Source organism: Hemicordylus capensis, chromosome 4, assembly GCF_027244095.1.
Source record: "Hemicordylus capensis ecotype Gifberg chromosome 4, rHemCap1.1.pri, whole genome shotgun sequence".
NCBI lineage: Eukaryota > Metazoa > Chordata > Lepidosauria > Squamata > Cordylidae > Hemicordylus > Hemicordylus capensis.
This window is the reverse complement of record NC_069660.1, coordinates 73,641,534-73,659,711: the sequence shown is the minus strand read 5'-3', so window position 1 is coordinate 73,659,711 and position 18,178 is coordinate 73,641,534. Positions and strand designations below refer to the sequence as shown.

Below are 18,178 nucleotides of genomic sequence, written 5' to 3'. Positions count from 1 at the left end.
TGAAAGTAGCAGTGATAATACCTTATTAGTATTTGGTTGTACAAAATCTGCTTAGAGAGAGCATTTAATATGGAGAGATAGGTTGCTATTGGACAAATAACATTAAACCTATTCAATTCTCTTAATGTATTTTTGTAAACCAAAGTTATTTCCTAGATATTTTGCATATGGTCCATTCTGTATAACATGCAAACAAATACAGTCGCAACCTAGACTAACGTTCTAGTAGAAGTAGTATTTATCTAAAGACTGGTGGTTTACTCAGAACAAAGGGAAATACTTTACAGAGAACTCCACACTATCTTTAATGTAGATTTATGATTTTACTTAGTTTTGAGATATTTTCATCAGTTATCCTTAAAGGTTCTCTGTGTTTAGAGAGATTTGTTGAGGTCATCCAGAAAGGGAGCATTACATTGGATACAGCAACAGGTAATATGCCAGAGCTGTGTACAATAAGCATATCTGGAGATTCAAAATGCCATCATGGAATTTGGCATCTGGTGTTGAACTTCGCACCCTGAGAAGCTTTTGCTTCCACGTTGTTGTTTTTTAAAAAGTTTTTAGTTCTCATCAAGTGCATTTGAAGTCTCTGGAGATAGGCAGTGTTAGGAGCGAGGGCTTCAATGTTCCTTACAGTTTTCTCTTTTCCCCTGACCTTGTTCATAATCTAGTACTATCTCTACCCTTTTCATCTCTCCATTTTTATCGTCCACTTGTTAAATTTTCTACTCGTACAAATACAAAACCACAATTACTTCAAAATCTTGGAAACAGATATGTAATGTAAATGTATGTCATCTTGCTTAATTTGCAAAACTTATTGTAAGAGTAGAATTTGAACTTTAGCACATGTTGCTCTTATTATATCAGTGAGATATAAGTAATATACAATCCTTTTGCAGGCCTGGCCAAGAAAAGGCCCCTCTTCCCAGGATAGCCAATGGCCACTGAATTGCCAAGGGTCTTCTGACCTTGCTTGTAGCCATCCTGAGCAGTATCCAAGTCCTGAATCCCACTTAATGGAGGTCTCAAAAGGTAAGTATTTTCAGTTTAACATAAATAAGTATTAAGAATGTGTTGCTTTTTTTTTTCTGTATGCAAAGTATCACCTCACATGTTAATCACAAAGCGCTGCTAAAATTCTTGCAAACATCTCACAAGACCTTGCACGTGCCAGAAGATATTTTTGTATTGCTGCTTTGCTTTCAGGAGATGGAAAGTGCAGCCACTGTTTAACTTGAACAGTGACACCATTGTTGGACTTCATTGCTGGCTTTGGGACAGTCAAATGTTCCAGTGCGCAACATAAACTGTCAGCTATTTTTCCACCCTCTGATAGCAGTGCCTCAAAATGTTAAACAGTAACCTAGAAATAAGTTCAAAAATAAGTGAATGAGGCAGCCATGGATGTCAAGAATTTATGTTCAGAATAGCTTGAGCTTACTTCCAAATTGGAAGTATTATTTTATAACGGGTAGCAGTTGCCTTGCATTTGCTATGGAGCAGCTCACAGTTGGCCTAGAAAGACTTGTCAGGGAATGAGAAGTGTGCAGATGTGCAGCAGGACAGGCCATTAGAACAGAACCTTCATGGCAACTGTTACATGCAGCTTTATTATGTAAAAGGCTTTCAGAAGGAACACATTGAAAATGGCCATATCCTATTGACCAGGAAGACATGTGTGGTAATGAAATGAACACACTTCTTTAGGTAAGGCAATACAAATAGGCATAATAGTAAACTAATTCAGCTGCTGAAAGAGGTGTTTGTATCATAAGTGAGCTTGCAGATATGTGTGTAATATGAAGAGAGAATTGCTTAAGGTTAGCACAAGCTGCTGTCCTGCTATTGTACAGTGTAGGTCTCATGGGCAGAAGTAAATTAAGACCATAAGCAGATGAGCCCAAGCTTGTTAAACTGATATTGCTTGTGGCTTAAGATCTAAGGAGGCTATAGTGGGTATCTTCTATAATCTCCTTGTCAAAGCTTTGGGGGTAACTTGTATGTCAAACAAAGGCAGCAGTGCTTCAGGATAAGTGCATCAGTTCTTTCCCTGAGGGAAGCTTTACTGATCACATTTTGATCCCTCACACATTGGTTTGTTTTCACTGGGCATGATCCATCACACATTAAACACTTGTGATTTAATCCATGTTCATTTGGGAATGGTGCTTAATTCTTCAGTTTATATCAGTGGAAGCATTTGGCTGGATTTATCTTGCTGGAGATGAAGCATTTGACTATTCTAATTTGAAGTGTGTGTGTGTGTGTGTGTGTGTGTGTGTGTGTGTGTGTTTAGTAATGTTCTGAGACACACTCCTGAATATCAGGTATAGCCCACAGAAACAAACTTCCCTTTTTGCCCTTCAAGGCACATGCCATGTGGAGGAAGTATGAATTGTTTCCCTATTGTAAGGATGCTGAATGGGTGGGTACATTTGGAATTTCAGTGATTCAGGCTTGTATACTGGTGGTTGTGTTTTTTTAACTTATGGTAAATATTAGAGAATATATTGATGACAGTTGCTCAAAACTGCTCTACAGTATAAGCTTTTGAATGATTCAAATCGGTCAATTATTCATGCAATTACCAAGTCCTGGTGTTTGATATACAACATATTAAAACGTGAGTCTAGTAACAGTGTCACATTTCAGCATTACTTCACATTGCATACAGATTACTGCAGCAGCAGAGCATGCTACTTTATGTAGAGGAATTAGTTAATAGGAAGAAAGATTCTAGTGGAGTTAAGCTTGCTGCGAAGCCCTCATTTCCCTTGCATAAGGAGGTGAGTTCAAGCCACTAGGGAAGGAAACAGCTGTAGGGAGGAGGGGGGAATGTTTTCCAACTTGCAGGTTGTTTGCAGCTCAGTTTTTTCCCCACCCAGTGCTCTGTGCCAAGGTTAGGGAGTGCTGCTCTAAATAACACTTTGGCCTTTATGGAAATATCTCGTGCTCTAGAAGTCTCAGCCTCCCCCCCCCCCCGTTCTGTAGAGTATAGTTAGCACTTCTCCAAACCTTATATAGCAAGGGCTGATTGTTAGTGTTAACAGGAATAAAACGAAGCGGGGCGGGCTGCCAGATTGCATAAATCAGGCCAGTGTTTGGAATTTCATAAATGCTCTGACTTTGGGAACATTTTGAGCACTCAGAACAATACTGAACTGTTCTTTCTTATTTTTCCCTCTCTTGGTGGGGGAAGCTGGAGCTCTACTTCTCTTGATTTTTGTGTATTTGGGTTTTTTGTCTCCGTCCTTTTGAAGACCAAAGGAAGAGCAGCAGTAGCCACAGCCAAGCAGATGCCCAGGATGTTCAAGTGCTGGATCAGTTCTCAGGTCTTCTGCATGGTTCTTCTCCGGTGTGTGAAATAAATGAGGACCCTTTCAGAGTCATTTCTGCTGTGGGTAAAGGAAGTACAGAGGGGACTGCTATGCAGCTTGAAGATGTTGAGGCATCTGGATCGGTACAGACTAGCACTGGAGACCAAAATAAAGTGGTCTACTCAACAATTCATCATACCAGTGACAACAAGTTGGACCCTGAAAGTTTAGCGCATCCTCACTTGCCACAGCACTTCAGTAGTGCTGAAGAAGGAGACAAGAGCAGTGTTGTGGGCAGAGTCCACTCAGGGGGCAAGCCCAGAGCGGAACTCAAACTTAGCCGTAGCTTGTCAAAATCTGACTCTGACCTTTTGACCACCTCTCCAACTGAGGACGATACTATGGGAAGCAGAAGTGAATCACTTTCCAATTGTAGTGCTGGGAAAAAAAGGCTGGAAAAATCACCTTCGTTTGCTTCAGAGTGGGATGAGGTAAGGCTGACGTTGATGTTACAAATCTGTTTTAAGTGAAATAAGTATTGCTGGATGAATTACTTTGTGATGAGAGCATTTCAGGGACAACAGATAGAACAAACAGTGTTGTTTCCCATCTTAGCTTCCTCTTTGGTACATAATTTAAATCTGTCCCCCATAAACTGAATGGCAGTGTCTTAAGTGCTGCAGAATTGAGGCAGAGGCTTAAAATATTAGTGTTCTTGTTAAAAGTTCAAATTTGGAGTGTGGATTTTCTTTGCTTATCCATGACTTTTTGGAATTAATTATGTGTTGGGGTGGAGGCAGTGAGAGTGTGCTGGAGAATGAGTTACCACACTAGAATAAGCTTCCACAGCTTATTCTCATTGAAATATCTTGCAGGAAGACTGAGTTACATATATAGGTTACTGTTGTTTGCTTTTAATAAATGAGAGAGCATCAATAAAGGCAAGGGGACTGCCTCAACACTTTTGCAAAGGTGGCAGGCTGAGTCCTTTTAAAGTAGGTAGTGCCGGTGATTGATAGAAAATCTGTTTACTAGAATGCGAAAGATGCTTACTGGTTAAATATTTTCAGATAAAAATGTGCTTTAGTGAATGACTTGTCGGAGATTAGGTGTCGCTTTTGAAACTGCACCACAGCATTATGGATGCAGTCTTTGCTGAATCTGTTCTGAGTCAAAGCAGGGTTATGTGAAGCATGCTGAAAAGTAAACCACTTCTTTTTGGATTGAAAGGGCAATCAAAACTCCAGCTGAGGGTCACTTTGAGAGAGCTGTATGCCGAGCCTAAAAGGAGTATAAAGGGGCATCTGTTACCCAGCAAGTTATGAAGTGTAGTGGAATAATAGCATTGCAATTTATGCAATTGTTAGTGATGTCATTTAGAGCAGAAATATTTAGTAGATAATTTAGTAGTATTCCAAGATACTGTACATATTGGGTCAAAACTCTATAATCTACTTAAAATACAAGGGGACTTGTGGTATGGCCAGCTAGTCAAGATGGTGGTGGGAAGTAGTTCTCCTGTGTTTTTTGTTTTGTTTTGTTTGATTGGTTGATTTTTAAAGATCAATATTGAGTACTTGGAGGGAATCATGCTTCCAAACCCTACCTTAAGTTTAACTTTTGGAACAGAACATATTTAACCTGTCTCTAAATATCTGAAGGGCAGTCACATAGAAAGGGCAGACTCATTCTCTGATGCTCCTGAGGGGAGGAATAGAACCAGTGGATTGCAATTACAAGCAAGCAGGTTTAGGTTAGACATTAGGAAGAATTTCCTAATTGTACACACTGTGGAACAGTGCATTATGCAATGGTGGGCTCTCCTTCACTGGTGGTTTTCAAACGGAGGCTGGGCATTCATCTGTCAGATATGCTATAGCAGTTTCCTGCACCGAGCAGGGGGTTGGACTAGAAGACTTTCAAGGTCCCTTCCAATTCTAACTTGCTATGATTCTGTGAGGTGTAGGAAGATAGTTCTCAGAAGTTGTGCTGGAACCCTGAATCATTAGTCTTTTTCATAAACTGGTACACAGCTCTTGTGTTCCATAACCTTTTTAGGTATGCAGAACTTCTGGTTCTTACCTGTTAAACAGTCCTCTTCATGTGCCTAACTTGGAAGAAATGTGTCGAATAATATCAAGTAATACCATACTTAAGAAACGAGAACAAGTATTCAAAACAAAGTGTACAGAAACCAATCAGCTGCAGAAGACTCTAGACGTCCCATAGTTTGCACTTACTACCTATTGTCATCTTATGAAACAATCCATAAAGGGTTATACTCTGCATGTAAAGTGAGTTTTCCTTACATGATTAAATGGGGGTGGGTGGGGTGGAAGTGAAATCAAATGAAACATTAGACATAACCAAATATTCTCTCAAAGTGGGCAGTATCCTGACATTGTGTGTGTGCTCAATAAATAGAAATTAATACTTTCACTAGTAACCAGTCCTTTTTTTATAGTAACGAATAACTTTTTTGTGGAAATTGTTTTGTGATTAAGCTTGTGCTGGAAGTGAAGGTTCTGCTGTATATGGAAATTCCTGGTCTGGAAGCAGTTTCACCTATTGCAGAAATTAATGTTGTCATTAACTTTCATGGTGGTTTGTTACCGAGTGACCATTTTGGAAAAATTGTAAGTGCTTATAACGACTGTCAAAAGTTGTCTGTACTGACCTTAAATAGTTCAAGATGTTCTATTTCTCAACCAGAGTGTTTAAGTGCTTTCACAATATCTTTCCAATGATGCTTTAATGCTTAGCCTGTTACTTCCAAAATTATCGGTTACATCATCTTTAGAGATCAGGGTCAATGATACTTGGACTATAGAGAACTTCTGGGACAGTTACGCATCCTGCTGTTACACACTAATGATTCATTTGCAGTTACATCTGTGTTCTGATGGTAGTTTCGATTTTGTTTTGAAAAAAATAAAGAAAAGCCCATCTGTATCATCTATAGTATTGAATTGGTTGGATATCTAGCAGAACCCTAATGTATGTTAAAACTGTTATGCCTATACAGCCCCCTGTGCAAGCTAGAAAATTGGCCTCTTCTCCCAAAGAAGAGCATACTCTTCTCTCCCACATTTACTTACCTACTTAGAAGATTGTGAATTCCCTCTTCTGTTGTTAAGGTCATCCATGGTTTAGCATTACTGTATGTTTGAATCAGTGCTATGATTGTTAAACAGGGTTACACACACACACAAACACACACACACACACACACACACACACACACCCTTCAGTTCAACAAAGGTTGTATAGGGGATAATTCTTGAGTGTACAGAAACCTTGCACTTTCTTGTTCGTATATTGAACAATATCTCTCTGGAAATAAGTTGCTCCAAATCCTCTTTAGTCTGTCCTGGGTGATGTTGTTGCTGCACTGGGCCGATGCTAGGGCAGGGGGTGGAGTGCAGTTGTGACCTGCGCCAGGTGCTTTAAAGACGGCGGGGATGAGGGGAGTGGAGAAAGAAATATGTTAAGTTGCATGTTGAAATGTTTCTGCTAATTCATATTTGCATAAATATACCTGTTTTATATTCTTACATTCTTGTGAGTTCAGTTGCTGTTGGTACCCTCAAGAACCCACTTGTTAAAAATACTGTGTGTGTCATGGTGTGTGTGGGGGTATGTGTGGGGATGATGCTTAACTTGCAGGAGGGCGGGGGCTCCAAAGACCTTTAGGTCTAGGCTCCAAAATTACCTAGGTGCACCTCTGACCCCACCTATTCTCCCATGGTCTATAACCATGGTTAAGAAAGAGGCAATGTTGTGTTGGCACCAACCTTAGAAATTTCCACTTAAATTAGGATTTCCATGAAATAAAAACTTACCTTACTGTAGTGATTTTGTGATTCATATTTTGTTACAAATCCAGTACTTGGATGGAAATCATATGATTCTCAGAGGATATGTAATTCTTGTAAGATGCGTTAAGGAACTGTCTTCCTTCAGAACTCAACCTATATATCTTGTTAATGATGACTGTACAAACAGTTGAACATGAATACAAACAGCTGAATGTGAATCCAAGCCCCATAGCTAAGCTCTGGCCAGGAAAGACTAATGGGGAATCTTGGTTATAAATAATTGCTACAAAACCTTTGCTGCAGAAGAAAGTGTACCACAAGTTCTAAATCTTAAAGCCAGTGTGCTGCAATCAATAGAGTATTTGTGTTTGGATAATAGCCATTCTGGATCAAAGTACAGTTAAGTGTTTTTTTTTAGTGGTTTTGGTCAAGTTTAATCTGAGATTAATCAAGTTTAATCTCACGTTTAATCTGGATTTGGGGAAAATCTGAGGAAAAACTTCCTTATTTTGATTCGTGAGGGAGATTGAAATGGCATGTTGTATTATTATTATTATTATTATTATTATTATTATTACTACTACTACTACTACTACTACATTTATATCCTGCTCTTCCTCCAAGGAGCCCAGAGCAGTGTACTACATACTTGAGTTTCTCTTTCACAACAACCCTGTGAAGTAGGCTAGGCTGAGAGAGAAGTGACTGGCCCAGAGACACCCAGCTAGTTTCATGGCTGAATGAGGATTTGAACTTGGGTCTCCCTGGTCCTAGTCCAGCACTCTAACCACTACACCACGCTGGCTCATGTAAAGAGACAGTGCTTTAGCTACAGCAGAGAATGACCAAAATTAGCACACAAGAACCGTAGAATAAAGTGCATGCAAGTTAAGATAAGTTAGAGGGAATTGTGGATACTCACTTCTCTTCCCAAACTCAGGAAGGAACTTAGCCCTATGCATCCAGCCTTGATCCTTTTAGTAAAACAAATGTAACTTCAGTAGGAGCCCGTCTAGATTACTCCTCAGATCCTGTTCAGAATCTGCACTAATCCTCAGATCCTGTTCAAGGCTTGTTGAGCAGCAGGGGTTGAAGGGCACATCCTGACAACTGTTGACAACCAAGCTGTAGAAATATCAAAGCAAGACATTTTATAAGAGAACCTTGCTTATTCACTCACTTCACTGGAGAATAAGCAGAAGGAATGAAGTTATGCATGGAGTAGGCTGTAGTTAGCATAAATATTTGAATGCTTTTAAACTTGGCTGAAGGCTAAAGTGGTAAATTTGTTTTTGTAATCTGCTCATAAATATTCAGCAGCCATGAAATCAGAGTGCAGCAGTCAAAGCACACTGAATTTTACATAATGTGAATAAATTGATTGTGTTCTTGAAGGTTGGAGAGGGATGTGTCACTTTGTGCCAGGATGTGGAATGCTGGTACTGTACCTCCGTCTCAGAGGCTTGTTTAACTTGTTGTATATGCTTTCTTCCTACTACAGAACAACTTCACTCTGTTCTTATTGAACTGATATTTTAAAGAAACTTGTCACATGCAAGCAAATAAGCAAAGCAGTACTTAATAGTCTTGTTAAGTACTAAATAAATTTCATTGAAAGATACAACATGAATTAGATAGAAGTGAAACTTAATTATGTCTGTGGTAAATAGAATTCATTTTCAAGAACTGTAGACAGAACAACATGAAGTAAAATGAGGGAATATCATTTGCAGACAGTAGACTACCTACTGTAGACTACTGACCTACTACAACAAATATTTATATACTGCTTTTTAACAATTTTCCAAAGCGGTTTACATTGAGAAATAATACATAAATAAGATGGTACGCTGTACTAGTGTTCGATCTAATTTTTCTTCATTTGTGTGAGGAATGATAGAAATGAAAGGAGATGATGTTCTAAACTGTCTGGAAAAACTGAAAACTAGCAAATCACCAGGGCCGGATGGCATCTATCCAAGAGTCTTCAAAGAACTCAAATGTGAAATTGCCGACCTCCTTGCTAAAATAGATAACTTATCCCTGCAATCAGGCTCTGTACCAAAGTACTGGAAAGTAGAAAATGTAACACCGATTTTCAAAAAGGGATCCAGGGGTAATCTGGGAAATTACAGGCTGGTTAGCTTAATGTCTGTTCCAGGCAAATTGATGGAAAGCATCCTCAAGGATAAAATTGTAAAGCACATAGAACACCAGACCCTGCTGAGAGAGAACCAACTTGGCTTCTACAAAGGGAAATCTTGCCTCACAAACCTTTTGGAGTTCTTTGAGAGTGTCAACAAGTGTGTGGATAAAGGTGATTCAGTTGACACAGTATACCTGGACTTCCAAAAAGCTTTTGACAAAGGGATGAAAACCCCCAACTTCAAGAATACGCTGATGGGATCTGAGCTGTCGGTGACTGACCAGGAGAGGAATCTTTGGGTCATGGCGGACAGCTCGCTGAAAGTGTCGACTCAATATGCGGCAGCTGTGAAAAAGGCCAGCATGCTAGGGATCATTAGGAAGGGGGTTGAAAATAAAACTGCTATTATAATGCCCTTATACAAAACTATGGTGCGGCCACACCTGGAGTACTGTGTACAATTCTGGTCACCACATCTCAAAAAGGACATTGTAGAACTGGAAAAGGTGCAGAAGAGGGCAACCAAGATGATCAGGGGCCTAGAGCACCTTTCCTATGAAGCAAGGCTACAACACTTGGGGCTCTTTAGTTTAGGGAAAGGATTACTGCGGGGAGACATGATAGAGGTCTATAAAATCATGCATGATGTGGACAAAGAGAAATTCTTCTCCCTCTCCCATAGCACTAGAACCAGGGGTCATCCCATGAAATTGATTGCCAGGAAATCTAGCACCAACAAACAGAAGTACCTTTTCATACAACACATAATCAACTTGTGGGATTCTCTGGCACAAGATGTGCTGACAGCCAATAACTGGGATGGCTTTAAGAGGGGTTTGGATAACTTCTTGGAGGAGAGGTCTATAATCAGCTACTAGTCGGAGGGCTGTAGGCCATCTCTAGCCTCAAAGGCAGGATGCCTCTGAGTACCAGTTGCAGGGGAGTAACAGAAGGAGGGAGGACATGCCTTCAACTCCTGCCTGTAGGCTTCCAGCAGCATCTGGTGGGCTACTGTGTGAAACAAGATGCTGGACTAGATGGGCCTTGGGCCTGATCCAACAGGACTGTTCTTGTGCTCTTAATGAGTTTTGTTATTTTGGCAGTATTAAGGCAGTGTGTCCACACATGCATTCAGAGTGGGATCTTCCTGATTCAACCTGAGTAGACATTTAAAAAATGTGAGCATGCACACACGCTCACGCCTTAGAGGGAACACTGACCTGTACGTAAAGGGCTTAAGGTCTAAAAAGAAACATAAGATAGACAACATCAACAGTCACTGGAGGGATGCTGCGCTGCGGGTGGATAGGGACAAGTGCTCTCCACCTGCTAAACAGAGAATTGCCACTTGAAAAAACGTGCCTCTTTGCCCAGTTAGCAGGGAATATTATGAAATAAATTGATTTCTGCAAGATTCAAGGGTGAATATTAGAGTATGTAGAGTTTGCCTGATCCTGGTTGCACCATAAATTGTTTGCATCAGTTTTACAAGGTATCCTGTAAATATAGTAGTATTTTTAAAAGATAAATTATTAATTTATAAATAGGTTGGGAACTGCCTTCTTGCCCAACATATGTAATCATCACATATTAAAATGCACAGTAATATACATGTGCTTCCTTGCACAGATCATCATCATGTGAATAGATAATGTGTCAAGTGGACTTAAGAAGAATTAGGGCTTGGTCTGCAGGGCTACTGATTTGCAAAACCCTTATGTGTCTTGGTGATGCTTATGTAAGCATCACAAGCCTTTATGCCAATCATAATGTCTAACACCTTCCGCACCCTCTTCAGTGTACCTTATAATGTTTCTTTTTGTATCCTGCTATATAGAATCTAAGATGCTCTTTCCCCATCCTCACTTTAGTACCATTTAAGATCTATTTCCTCACACTTTTCTGGGCATCAGTTTGTTCCTAGCCCATCTCTAGAAAATATGTCTGTTGTATAATGACACATTATAAAGCAGTACTTCTTCCAGCTTAATGGCAATGAGCAGAATCCAGACTAATGCTGCCCTCATGTAAAAAAATATTTTGCTCACACAACAGGCAAAGAGGGATTTTTGTCAATCCCCCCCCTTACCCCTGCTGCCTCCAGTGTCCCCTGCCCAAAAATATGTCCTTGAGGCAAACATTCAAGTAGTCATTAAGAGCTCAGCCTGCAGTGAGTTGCTCAGATTGAAGAACCAACGCTTAGTCAGCAACACTATAAGGCCCGAGGGAGACACCGTTAGCTGCTTAGTTCACCTGATCCCTGCAGAGCTGAAAGCTATCATCTGCAGTGGTAGTACTGTAGAGAGTAGGCCAAATGTTCCCTCTGCTTGCAGATTGTCGTATTCCAAGGCTTCCTAGCCATGTGCAGTGTCTCCGAATTCAAGATGCTCCATGTCCTACAATTGACTTACATGAAACCACATTTTATCACTGTCAATCTTCCCCGAATGAAACGCTTAACTTAAGCCCATGTAGATATTCCCCCCCCTCAATTTTAGGGAAATAAGTTTAATTTTTGAGAGGCTGAGTTGGGATTTGGATGATGAACTGCACTCAGCCTAGAAGTAAGTGTGTTATGGCTTAATTTCTAAAGTAGATGTTGCAGTTAAATTCTGGAGAACATGCTCATCCTCTTTTGCATGGACTCTAGTCCCCTATTGATTGGTGTTTGGGAAGTAGCTGTTAGTGGGAAGGTGATAGATCTCTTTCCTTTATAAATGTTGTTACCAATGTCTAGGGAAGCAAGAGAGCCTTAACAATTGCAGCCTCATCAGCTTAGTCACCAGCTTTTCTGAATAACTGTTTTTAAGATGAGCGACTGGGCATAGATATAGGAATTACATATTGTTATGTAAACCGTGCTGGCCACCTTTTTGATTTGAAAGCAAATTCATGTTCCAAATAAAAAATAAGTATAAAACTTAGGACACACTGGTGTTTGATTTGTGAACTTATTCATCTGTTACAGTGCTTTGTTCCATAACTTATGTCTGGATTGGACTATTTAAGACTTGCAGGTTCACAATGCTCTTCTGTGCCAAGAAATAAAATTGCACGCAAGGGATTATGCTAGAACTCTTATCCCAAATATTGTATGCTAACTTGCTACGTGGCAGGATTTGTTGGGTTTTTTGTAGGAAGGAGTACTCATTCCTGTGTAGGGATGTGCACAAAACCAGTTTGCCCAGTTTGGTTCGTATTCGAACCGGGTTCAAACCAGGAGGGGGAGGTTCGGTTTTGATTTTGCTTGAACCCTTCCAGTTCAGTTCAAATTCAAACTGGTTCAAACCTCCAAAAGTGGGTGGGGTGGTAGCTGGCACCCATGGGTACCTACCACCCAAACCCCAAATCAATCGGACACTCGTACGATTTTTAATGAATTTTTGAATTTTATTTTTATTTATTTTTCTCATAGGGTATAGTGGGACTCAAACCAACCCATTATTCCCTATTGTGGAGCACCCATGGGTGCCAACAACCACCCAAACCCCAAAGCAATCGGACACTCGTACGATTTTTTTACGAATATTTGAAATATTTTAAATTATTTTTCTCAAATAATTTTGTTGTTGTTGTTTCTGAGGTGTTCTGAGTGTAGATTCCTTGGTAGCAAATGAGAGTGGATTCATGGTTTGTCATTGAAAATCTCATATGCTACCAGAGAATCTAAACTCAGAACACCTCAGAAACAACAGAGCAAAGAAGGAATGATAAGACAAGTAGGAAGGACTAGCTGATCTTGTGTTAATATTAATGGTCTGCAATCCTGTTTGCAACTGATGTAAGAATAACACCATATAAATCTATTTAGGACTGGGCTGCTCATAACAAATGGCAGGATTGCACCTATGATTGCACCTGTCAACATATCGCAAACTTCCAAAAGTAGAATAAAGTTTTTGCACTTAAGAAATGAGGTCCAAATCAAATGTTGTGTGGAGCTATAGTTTAATTCTGGTTTCATGTAATGAATTCTAGTCTTGGGAGTCCCGTCCTTTTGATGTGAAAAAGAGAGGAAATATTCTACTACAGATACTGACTTAGAACAAGCCAGGATTGGTTGTGATGTCTGAATGTAAAGAGTTTTGCCCTGTTATAAACAGTTTTTGAACAAACAGGGTCTAAAACTGGTATTTTTTCCAGGTCAGATCCTGGCTTGTTGGCAAACTCTGCTTAGAGCAAGCTAAAATTGGTCACATGCGAACATCACAGCAAGTAATAGAATCGTTACTTTGCTTATACGCAACCAAGGCTGGAGGGAATAATGAGAAGCCAGGGTTAAATTATGGTTCTATATTACTCTGAGCCAGGCCACAGTTGTTGACAACTTCACTAAAGTTGAAATTATAAGCCCAAATGCATCCTTCTAAAATTTGGGTGTTGCCATTTTAAAAGTAAACATATGCCATGCTAAGGATCTGAAGCTACCTAACAAAACACAATTTAGTCCATGATACCAATTTGTTTTGTTCAGGGTGCTTAAGATCTAGCTCTTTTGATCCTTACTGATAAATGGAAGGTGAAAATGAGATATATGCCGTATTGGAAAATAAAGCAAAGCAGAGAGCCAATGCACATTATAATGTCTTGTCTCTGGAGCTCACTTATAGAAAAAGATTGCATGGGAAAGGAAGGTATAATTTTCTTCCTTGCCTTGCATTTATGGACATAATTTGTAAGGCATGCAACTTTATTATTTCCAATTGAGATTAACAAGAATAGCATTAAATTTACAAGCCTTCAATATTAGCACTGCCAAGTTCTAAATAATAAAGCCTACTATATTATGTATACATGAAGTGAGGATAATGGTGACTTAATGGCCTATAATTGTATAGTATGATTCTGCTGACAGAATTAGCCAAGCATCATAAACAGCCATGGCCCTACTCTGTGTTGATGTAGCAGCTGCAGTCTTGTAGATTTCTAGTTATGGTTTACAGGAAAGATACTCACAAGCAACATTTTCTCTTAATTATGCACTGGTTCAGATTCCCTTAAAGTATGGTCATATAATACATAAACTGAACTTGATAATCTTTGCGTTTACTGAGAAGAATACAGTTACAATGTTTTCCTTTACCCCTCTTGTCATTTTACATCTTTGATTGTAGATAGTTGTGTTAGGTTACATTTCTGACTTTTATTGTCTAAAGTGACATTAGCATTAACCTGTTTTTACCATGCAGGCCCCAAAATCCATATCAGCCCAGAAGTGAGCGTGGTGTAGTGGTTAGCATGCCAGACTAGGACCGGGGAGACCCGGGTCCAAATCCCCATTCAGCTGGGATACTTGCTGGGTGACTCTGAACCAGTCACTTCTCTCTCAGCCTAACCTACTTCACAGGGTTGTTGTGAGGAGAAACCTAAGTATGTAGTGCACCACTCTGGGCTCCTTGGAGGAAGAGTGGGATATAAAATGTAAATAATAATAATAATAATAATAATAATAATAATAATAATAATATTATTATTATTATTATTATTATTATTATTATTTGTGCTACAAACCATAACTGTTGTTTGTACTGTATATTGTTGATAGTGTCTGCATCTCCATGAAGTCAGTGGCTTGAGTGTGCTTTTGGGCCTTAGTACTCAAGGTAATGGTGTGCAGCCATGCTGTGCTATAGTACAGTAAGCTGCCTTGCTCCCTCTTAAAGCGGGATGGGGGGTGGGAAGCAGCACTTGTTCCCAACACGCCAAATTGTGTTTAAAGGCTTAAGGACATATGCGCTAGTTAGGGCCTTACTGAGCCTGCCGAATACAGTTTTAATTGCTTCAGAAAGTCTGCTAAATCAAAACAGTTCAGGGTTAAAAATAAAAGAAATAATGAAAAACTTAAGGCAAGTGACAGAATGTATGTTCTATAGTTTTGTTGCATTTTAGGAAATAATTGGAATAAATAACCATGATATGGGCAGATTTCCCAGTTACGGAGATTTCCCAAACCTGAAGGATGAGTTTGGATTCCTAGGAAACAATCTGATTTATTAATTATATATTAATTTATTATTAAATTTCTATACTGTCCCATCCAACAGCTCTGACAGCATCTTGTTCCATAAATTAATTCAGTTAAAGCAAAAATGAAAATGTAGTTGAGGTTGGTTGTTAGTCCCTGCTCATATTCTATATGAGTGTTGTGAGCTGCCCAGAGAAAAATTTGTTATGGGGTCACTAGCAAAGTTGATTTAAAAAAAAAATATTATTACTGTTATTATTATTAATAGTATATTGATGTTATTATTTATTTATTTATTTATTTTATTACATTGGCTTGATTACATTAGCTGAGAAGTTATCAGTTCACTTGGATTGGTTATGAGAATCTAAGGTGGAGGAGTCAAATTTGCCTGTAATCCTACCAAGCATGACTCTTTTTGGCCTCAATTTTATTGTACAGCATCACATTCTGCACCCATTAGGTCTTGAAGTTTATCATCTGCCGTACAGTTAAACATCAACGAATGTTTGTGCACAGTGGTAGAAGCCCCTGTTTATCTTGTAAACACTACCTTTGTGGTGTCTCTTTGCTTAAATCTTTCTGGAGTAATGTTTCACTGTTAATGGAGCCAGATTTCTCCTATGCATCACGCATTCGTATACATGTAGAAAGAAGGGACTGTAAATGAACACTGACATGGCTGTACCCAGAATTCTATTCAGCTTTTAAAACTGCATTTTACAGTTTGAGTAAAAACAATACTCCTAGTGAGAGATTCACATTTCTAGTTAGCGGCTCTAACGGGTTAGAAGTGTCAAACTTGAGTTTGTAGTGTTTACTTCCCACAAACGTACGTGGAACAGAAGCTTAGATTGCTTTATCCACCTCCCCCCCAAGTAGCTCTTCCACTGTCGCCCACCAGAAAACTCACGATTACTTTCCCCTTTATATCTACTACAAATTCTTGCTACAAATAATTACAGCCTTTTGCCCGTCATCCCCTTTGCTGGAATGTTTTTAAGCTTATGTTGGCTTTTTGCAGAAAGGAGTAGCTGAAGTTCTAGTAATGAACAGTGTTCCTAAAGTTCCATGGTAGTTGACAGATGCAATGAACTGTAGCAGGGACACATCGTACAAGAAGTAAGCAAAACCGACTGAAGAGGTTACTTTCAGAGCTGTTACACATTTTATGAAGCGGACCCAGTACAGCTGCAGGAAGTACAGGAGAGATGTTCATCCTCAGGCAGTTGAGAGTGTCTGCTGGGGAGCTGCAGTTGCTGCTGTAGTCCCTAATCCAAAAGGTCTGCATACGAAATTGCATGTGGAAGCAGCAAGGTGTCAAGGTCTTCTCTATCTATCTGCAACCCTCTGTTTTTAAAAAGGTCCTTCCAGAATTCTAGGCAGATTCAGAAAGCTGCCTGTGAAAAATGACATGCCTTTGCTTTCAGTATGCAGTATTTTATGCCATATTTACAGTTCTCAAAAAGCAGGAAAGCTATTAAAATGTACTGAAAAGAATTAAAATAGGGAGGACATGAGATCATTTGCATGGGAGGCCTGAACTCTCAGCGCTTCACCTTGGAGTTTCCCCTAAGCTTCTAAAAGTGTCAGTTCAGTCCATGTCTTGAAAACATGATAATAGGCAGATGATTCCAATTTTCATATATGTGCTGCCGAAGTGAGCACAATAGGCAGATCAAATAACACATCTTCACAAATAAGAACCCGGATGGGGGGATCTTTAATACCATTTGATCTTCCCTACAAGTTTTACCTCATTATGCCATCTCAATTTAAGCTGAATTCTGAAGTCATTATGGGGATTGAAGAAGCTTCTTTACAACTACCACCCCCGACCCAACACTCATAGGAACATCTCTGCTGGATCAGCCCAAGGCCTATCTAGTCCAGCATCCTGTTTCACACAGTGGCCCACCAGATGCCTCTGAGAAGCCCTGCTGTTGCTCCCCTGCAACTGGTATTTAGCGGCATCTTGCCTCTGAGGCTGGAGGTGGCCTATAGCCACCAGACTAGTAGCCATTGATAGACCTGTCCTCCATGACTTTGTCAAAGCCCCTTTTAAAGCTATCCAAACTAGCAGCTATCACCACATCCCGTGGCAGAGAATTCCATAGGTTAATTATGCACTGTATGAAAAAGTAATTATTTTTGTCAGGCCTGAATTTCCTGACTTTCAGTTTCATGAGATGATCCCTAGTTCTAGTGTTGTGAGATAGGGTGAAAAATTTCTCTCCTTCCACTCTTTCTACTCCATGAATAATTGTATACACCTCTATTATGTCTCCCCTTAGTCGCCTCTTTTCTAAACTAAAGAGCCATAAGTGCTGTAGTCTTGCCTCATAAGGAAGGTGCTTCAGGCATCTTGGCTGATGACTTGGCTGATCATCTTGCTTGCTCTCTTCTGTACCTTTTTCAGTTCTACATTGTCCTCAAGATACGGTGACCAGAACTGAACACAGTACTCCAAATGTGGCCACACCAGAGATTTGCATAAGGGTATTAGAATAGCATTTTTATTTTCAGTCCCCTTCCTAATAATCCCTAGCATAGAATTTGCCTTTTTTACAGCTCCTGCACACTAAATTGACAGTTTCAACAAGCTGCCCACCATGACCCCAAGATTTCATGGTCAGTCACTGACAGCTCAGATCCCACCAGTGTATATGTGAAGTTTGGGGGGTTTGCCTCAATCAGGCTCGGACTGGCCCACAGGGTAACAGGGCATATTCCCAGTGCACACCACTCGCACAGCGCCCCTGCGCCCCAACTCTCATCCTTAATTACCTATTCTGCTCAAACCACAGCACCCTCCTCACATACGTTCCACCGCCCTCTCAGTGCCCCCAGTCTGGCCCTGGCCCCAATATGCATCACTTTACACTTCCTTACATTGAACCACATTTGCCATTTGGTCACCCACTCG

General features: G+C 39.9%; 1 protein-coding gene across 16 annotated transcripts in view; it reads left to right on the top strand.

Moving 5' to 3' along the window:
- The window catches only part of ANKS1A (ankyrin repeat and sterile alpha motif domain containing 1A), a 245,708-nt gene that overhangs the window by 117,587 nt on the left and 109,943 nt on the right, over nucleotides 1-18,178 (top strand). For all 16 annotated transcript variants that reach the window (XR_008306214.1, XR_008306212.1, XR_008306213.1 and 13 more), the window contains 2 exons: nucleotides 906-1,038; nucleotides 3,267-3,814. Coding sequence is in view for 13 of the 16 variants with exons in the window: in XM_053246248.1 (XP_053102223.1) it covers nucleotides 906-1,038; nucleotides 3,267-3,814 (681 nt within the window). In the remaining 3 variants the exon portion in view is untranslated. The remainder of the gene's footprint in view (nucleotides 1-905; nucleotides 1,039-3,266; nucleotides 3,815-18,178) is intronic.